Source organism: Pongo pygmaeus, chromosome 11, assembly GCF_028885625.2.
Source record: "Pongo pygmaeus isolate AG05252 chromosome 11, NHGRI_mPonPyg2-v2.0_pri, whole genome shotgun sequence".
Classification (NCBI taxonomy): Eukaryota; Metazoa; Chordata; class Mammalia; order Primates; family Hominidae; genus Pongo; species Pongo pygmaeus.
In genome coordinates, this window is record NC_072384.2 from 59,399,071 (window position 1) to 59,406,211 (window position 7,141).

A 7,141-nucleotide genomic window follows, 5' to 3' on the forward strand; every position below is an offset into this window, starting at 1 on the left:
CATGGTCAGCTCCCCGCGAGGCAATATTAATATACTTACTTTTGGAAGCAACTGAAAAACTCCACTCTTAAAATGCTGAATCATAAATATAAACATCAAAATTTGGTTGCCATGCCAAAAATGAAAATAAATAAGAAAATCCACTCAAAAATTTCCCATCTTATTCGAAATCTGTAGGCAAGAAAAAATACATTTTTCCTCCTTCTCCTTTTCTTTTTTAAGAGATGGGGGTCTCACTATGTTGCCCAGGCTGAAGTGCAGTGGCTATTCACAGGCATGATCATTACACACTACAGCCTTGAACTCCTGTGGGCCCAAGTGATCCTGCGCCTCAGTCCCTTGAGAAGCTGGGACTGCAACCATGCACCACTACACCTGGCCTTTCTTCTTTTAAAACTTAGAATAAGATCAACATTATTAGATCATTTGACTTTTAGCCTGTAAAAAGATTTCCTGTTAATCTAATGTTTCCTCTAGGGTTTAGAAGACCATCATAAGAAGTACATATCTATCTGATGAAATCCCAGGTTTATCACAACATGGCTGTGTGACCTCAGACAAGGCACTTAACCTCTCTTAGCCTTACCTGCAAAGTAGAGGCAAATACCATGGACTTGTAAGAATGTCGCTCAAAGTAACTGCACAGGGCCTGGAACTGAAGAGCTTACTCACTGCCCTTACTAACGTACGACTCTATTTTTACTAAATTGTGCATGTTCAATGCCACATGTGACAAGCACAACAGCAAATCGGTCAAAGTCCCTCTCTAATACTCACCATGATAAGGCTGATCACAAAGGCTTTCCTCTGAGCCTCCTTTCTTCCAGACATCAGATGCATTTGAGATTGCTGTGCCATGTCCATTCTTCAGAGCCAAACGGTACTGGGCAGCACCGTACAGAGAGTGGTGCTCACATTTCCACCACAGCATGGCACTGGAGTCACAGCTGAACATTCTCACCTCATTTACAGATTTGGTAATATCTAGGCCAAGGCACTTTTGGGAGTGCAAATGAAAGAGCCGATGCTGGGACACCCACTTCCATAACTTGTCCTCAGTTTCATCACAGTCTTCTGCTACTATCCAGCCATACACTGGCTTGATGCACTTGCCCGTATTTCCATGGACGATGGTGAAGGGGTCATTAGCTGAGTCAAATGGACAGACAGATTGTAGATTATGTGGTTGAAGTGCCTTGCTTCCTGCCTGCTGAGGAGAGTCTGAGCACTACTGGACTGTTCCCATCCTCAGACTGTTTCCACTCTTTTTAAGCTGCAGGGGACTACACAAGGTGGGACAGTGGTGAGCAGAGAGGCAGTGCAGTGTGCAGGGTCAGAGCACGGGCTCTGGAACCAGTCCGCCTGGGTCCATATTTTGCTCCTGCTACTTATTAGCCATAGGATCAGGGCAAATCATTTAACCTCTGTGCTCCAGTTTTCATATGATGGGTGTGAGCATGAAAGGAGCTAATCCATGTAAAGCATGTAGAGTAGCATGTACATTTGTTGTTGCTATTTCATGAAAGATTTTTCCCTTCTCATTTAATAAGATAAAAGAAGCTCTTTAGTTTTCATCTCAATGAAAAGTCTAGTTGGGACCATAATTCTGCCTTGCTTACACGTTAGCTACTATGGCAGGGTAAATTATTACATGAAAAGTCGATGCTTAACACAGCATGTTCACTATATATATGTTCCTTTCTTCAGATCCAAATACATAGTGAGGCCTCTGTGCTCCTCTGCCTTAGGGCAAGTTAGTGTGGCCACTAAAAAAGAAAATTTAAGGACAATTTTCTTAAAGACCACTTCCCCCTAGATATTTTTTGGAGGCCTAAATTCATTGAGGTATCTCAGAGGAAATGGGGAAATTTCTGAGGGAGCAGCAGAACAGTGGGGTACAGAAACAAGAAGAAATAGAGGTCTGGGTTCTGAGGGTAGGGGAACCTGTGGCCACCTCCATTGTGGCAGTTTCATTGTCCTCAGTTTCATCACAGTCGTCTGCTACTATCCAGCCATACACTGGCTTGTGGCACCCTCAGGAAGGCGATAGGGCCTGGGGAAAGCCTGGGGGGACTGACTGTGTGGATCACCTAAGAAGGCTGAACCCCAAACTCCAGGAACTACCAGAGTAATGGCTGTTGAGTCTTGAGCCACCAGATTCAAGATCCTGTGGGTTTGGACAATGGAGAACCCAGAGGTAACCAGCGGGATCCAATGACTAAAGAAGAATCCTCCCTGAATGTTCCCCTGGCACTTTGCATGAGCTGGGAAAGACCCCAGTAAGGAAAATTACTGAAGTTCTGGCAACCTGGTGGAATGGGAGCTCAGCATCAAATTTAATTTGGCTTTCTGAAAATAAAGTAATGCATTGTTTCTTGCACACCTGAGTTTGTGGAATAAGATTCACATCTGTTACAACAAACTATAATTGGATAATTTGGTTAGTTCTTTTACAAAGGAAAATTTTAAACAATTATAGCACAAATCATCATGTTGATAAGAGTAAAGCTGAAATATTTTAGACAAGCTTAAGCAATCACTGTCAATGAACCAGAGTTCAGCGGAAAGACCTATAAAATTTTGGTTCCCAAAACGCACTTTCATTTTGATACCAGCTTCACAGTCACTGGTTTCACTAACACCAGATGCTTTTCCTAGTAATAGTTCAAAGGCTTTCAGAGTTAAAAATTCCCATACCAGGGAGTGGTGACTTGAGGGGAATTTTACCATGTAAATAATAACCATAAAATTAAGTCTGACTGCAGCTTGAACTTTGGAAGGATTTTTTTGTTTTGTTTTAAATAACAGAAGCAACAACAAGAGAAACAAGAACAGCAACAACAACCTTTAAAGCTTAAAGTTATTTTAAATTTGAATTTTAAAAGTATTCCACAGGATTGCAGCTAAGGATATTTGCCATAGCAGCTTTCATCCTTCACATTTTTTTTTTTTTTTTGAGATGGAGTCTTGCTCTGTTGCCCAGGCTGGAGTGCAGTGGCACAATCTCAGCTCACTGCCACCTCCGCCTCCCAGGTTCAAGTGATTCTCGTGCCCCAGCCTCCCAAGTAGCTGAGATTACAGGTGCCCGCCACCACACCCGGGTAATTTTTGTATTTTTAGTAGAGATGGGGTTTCACCATGTTGGCCAAGCTGGTCTCGAACTCCTGACCTCAGGTGATCCACCCACTTCGGCCTCCCAAAGTGCTGGGATTATAGGCATGAGCTACCGTGCCCAGCCACATCCCTCACACTTTCTTCTTTGACATTCCTCTGCCATTTTCTACTTGATGGACACAGGCTGGGAGGACAGTCAACAAAAAAGGAAAATGTACTATAAGATTATTTGACATTCCTCTGCCATTTTCCACTTGATGGACACAGGCTGGGAGGACAGTCAACAAAAAAGGAAAATGTACTATAAGATTACTACTTACACTTTCTCTCATGACCTTCTCCCACAATTCAATAGCTACTCAGATCTCTGATCTACATCTTTTCCAAACTATTCTCTCTTGCCTCTCCAAAATAAATCTTGCATTCCAAAGTATCAAAAATTACAGAAGAAAAAAGAAGTCTGCTCCGGCAGGAGACGTGCCCATCACCCTTGTTGGAAACATCCCCTCTCCTGCCCTGTAGTCTTGCTGCTGTCTTTCCCGGGCATTCTGCTTTGTGTGCTCGATCCCAAACAGGTAAACTGGGGAAGCAGCAGCTTTGCCTTCCTTTGCAGTTTGCAGTTCTGGATTTTTCAAAGTTTTTGTAGAATCCAATGGATTAGCTACATTTCTTTATACAGTGGAAAAAGCAGGAGTTAGGAGTCCTAGATTGAAACACTAAAACACTACAGGAGAGGTGTGGAGTAGCTGTGTTAAAGTGGAGCTGCCAAACTTCCTAACAAACTGCTACATCTCTGAATATAGATGTTTTTCTCAGACTAATCCTTTGTTTGAACCAAGTATGCAATTTCAATGTGACACTTACAGTAGTCACTTAGTACAGATCTTAATTATTGATACACTTAAAGGAAACTTATTAGCCTCCATATATAAGGTATGTATAAGCATACATTAGATAGGGAGAGTCCTATCCTTTCATGATGCTTCCCTGTATCTTTCTTTACCCTTAGCAGGAGCTGTTGAAACTGCCTCAGTCTTATGACCCTTATTGGGATAGTAGGTTGAAGAGCTGGAAGGAGGACTGAGAAAGAGTGAACATGATCCCTTATTTAGAAAATTTGGTATAGAAGGGCATATAAGCTATTTTAGAAATATACTTTGAAAAGGTAATTACGGAGTAGATTTTATTTTATAAAACTTATTTTATAAAATAGATTCTTTATCGATAGCTTTCTATTGGGTTTTGTTCACTTTACAACTTTATACCAGTCCTCAATGGAGTTTTAATATTTACCTCCAAATACAATATTGGGGCAAATCTAAAAGGCAGAAGTTGATGAAAAGAAGCCTCATTACCCCCTAGATGCATTTTGTATATGCTTCATTTTATATAAATCCTCCAGTGGTGTTTGAAAGAAAATGGCTAAGTAGCATTACCATAAATTGAAAATAAATTTTTAGTATTTTTACATCCATCAAAGGCAAATCATCTCTCCCAGTGTTTTCTTATTGTCTGATCACTAAATAATTCCTGCCTTTGGTCCCTAGACCAAAGAGCTTCACACATTCCAAAGAGAAGCTGGATATTGACATTTATAACCACAGACAAATGGATAGGGAAATAGCTTGGGAAAACAAGAAGGATGAAGATGGCAGCATTTATAATTTCAGGGGAACCGTCCATAGATCACATATTAAGCATTTTGTAGAGTCTCTACCCTGTGTTCAGAATGTACAGGTAGGTGCAGCAAGAGAGAATCAGAAGTCTAGGTTTGTTAGTTCAAAAACAGGTCCTGAAGTGACAGTTGAGTCCATGGCAATGTCCAGGGAGTCAGAAAGTCTTCACGCACGATTGGGTGGTGTTGGCTGGTGAAAACCTCAGGAATCCCTGATGGATTGGTTTACTTCAAGCTGTTAGCTCTCCAAGCAGGCAAAAATGTAAACTAAGCACCTGGCATCTCCCCAAGGACAAAAGGTGCTCCTTCAGTGTTTGGGTAATAGAGGCCACCTGCACAAGCCTAGCCGTGCACATGTGACGAGGTGCATGCCATCACCAGCATCATGAAGCGGACACTCTTGCCAAACAATTGACCCAAATGGCTGGGGGTTCAAAATTCCAGTGCTTCCCCAAACAAGGCCACAAGTCTGCTCTGAGGGCGAGAGAAAATCAATCAGAGTAGTTGCTAGGAGTAAGGAAGGATACAGGATAACAAAACCTGTGGGGACATAGCACAGGGGGAACAGAGTTAAACCTGGTGCTTTTCACTTTGGGTCAGTGATAAAGGGCAGTGATTGCAGAGATTGCAAGAATTAAGGAAATCTTGAAGTTTGTGAAGGAGATAAAAACAGGACTGAAGCAGATGTCCATGGGAACCAAGAAGTTAGTGATTGAAAAGTTAGTGCATATTCACTGTAGTTAGTTGCTGCAGTGAACTTTTCCACCTTGGATTGTGGGGCAGGCAGAATAAATTATCAAGGCAATAAAGGATCTTATTTTAAAGGATTCTTTTGGTGGTTCCTAGCACACAGGGTCAAAGGAGAATAGAGAAGTGTGACTCAGAGCAGGGTTCATTTCCAGGTCCTTGCTGTAGATAGGACGATGCCATTCACACTCTGAGAAATCTCTTCCCATCGCTCTCCGAAGGAAGTCTAAACCAGATGGTAACTTAGCTTAGCTGCAAAGAAAATAAGAGCCACCAACAATTTAATGTTTTTCAAACTGCCTGGACAGTCTTTTCCTTCCTCATACAGGCACGATAACAGAAGTGGCTGGTGGAGGGTGGCCCATTGAGTGCCCATGATGCGGTCCAACCAAGAAACAAAGTCCTCTGCACACCTCTCGCCCAGGCAAAAAGAGAAAGTAAAAGCAACCGGTTGCTGCCAAGGGGTGTGGTGGGGTGGGGCTGGCACTACCCTGAACATCAATGAAGGCTCTCTGTTTCTGGTCCTGCTTCCGCAGTGAGAGGCAGCAGGTCCCAAGGAGGAAGTGCCCTTCAGCGTGAGGCTGTCAGCCTTGGGGGAGCGGGGTCATTTGGAGCTGATAAACCAATGAGAAGAAAGGTTTGCTGCTCTAGGCGGTGGGTGAGGGCATCATAGCTGACTCTTGGTCTTGGTCACTTTCGGAGGAGATGGTTTATTTAACCTGACTTCCTTCCTGATGCGCACCGTAGGCTCAGTGAAATCCGGGAATCCTTGGGAATCCTTGGCGCTGTGGGTGGAGGCTCCTCTTGGCCCTGTGGCCAAGGTGACCAGGGCGCGAAGGAAAAGCGAGAACGGGAGGGACTGGACGCAGAGGGCAGATAGGGAACCCCATACTCCAGCAACATTTTATAAGAGAGGCGACGGAGCAGGGCACCCGGCCAAAAAAGCCTCCGTGCGCCTACTCTACGGTGCACCGCGTCCCCTCTGCACCAGAAGGGCCCTGTCCTCCCACATCCACCGCGCCCTCCTCCGGGCCCCCGAGGGCACTGGGGAGCCTCCTCTGCGAGACCTCCCCTGCGACTCACTCTTCTGGCTCCGGAGCCCCCCCCACCCCCGCAACAGCAAAGCAGCCGTGACCTGCCCCAGGGGAGCAGCCCTGCCCGGGGCTCAAGGCAGCAGAGCTGCGGCGTCGAGGAACCCAGCGGACTGCGGGGCGGAGGCGCCCGCGGTTACCTGCGCGGCCAGAGGACTCCGCGAGATCGAAGAACCAGAAGAGCAGCATGAGGAGCCCCGCCGGGCGGCGAGGGGTCGCCCAGCCTGTCCTCATCCTGAGCTGGCGCAAGCCTTCCGGCCGGGTCCTCGGGCGCACGCGGCTCCCGCCCCTCCTGCTGAGCGCGGCCTGCCCCGCCCGCACCTCTGTCTAGGCCTCTGGGGGCGCCCCGGCCCCGCCCCCGCCGCCCTCGGCCAATCAGACGTGCGTCTCCTCGGCCCCGGGGCGGAGCGGGCCGGGTGTGGGAAATGAACAGGGCGGGGCGCTAGATACCTGCGTGGGGTAGGACCCGCGAGGAAGAGGTACGTGCGGGTCGGTGGGAGAGCCAGGCACCGCA

General features: G+C 46.0%; 1 protein-coding gene across 3 annotated transcripts in view; it reads right to left on the reverse strand.

The window, feature by feature from the left end:
- The window catches only part of LY75 (lymphocyte antigen 75), a 105,721-nt gene extending 98,785 nt beyond the window's left edge, over positions 1 to 6,936 (reverse strand). For 2 of the 3 annotated variants that reach the window (XM_054477945.2, XM_054477943.2), the window contains exons 1-2: positions 6,768 to 6,935; positions 778 to 1,149 (exon numbers count right to left, since the gene is read on the reverse strand). In XM_054477945.2, coding sequence (XP_054333920.1) covers positions 778 to 1,149; positions 6,768 to 6,861 — 466 coding nt within the window. In that variant the 5' untranslated portion in view covers positions 6,862 to 6,935. Of the gene's footprint in view, positions 1 to 777; positions 1,150 to 6,767 lie in introns of all 3 variants that reach the window. The other variant, XM_054477944.2, reaches the window with a different exon arrangement.
- Positions 6,937 to 7,141: the final 205 nt, after the last annotated feature.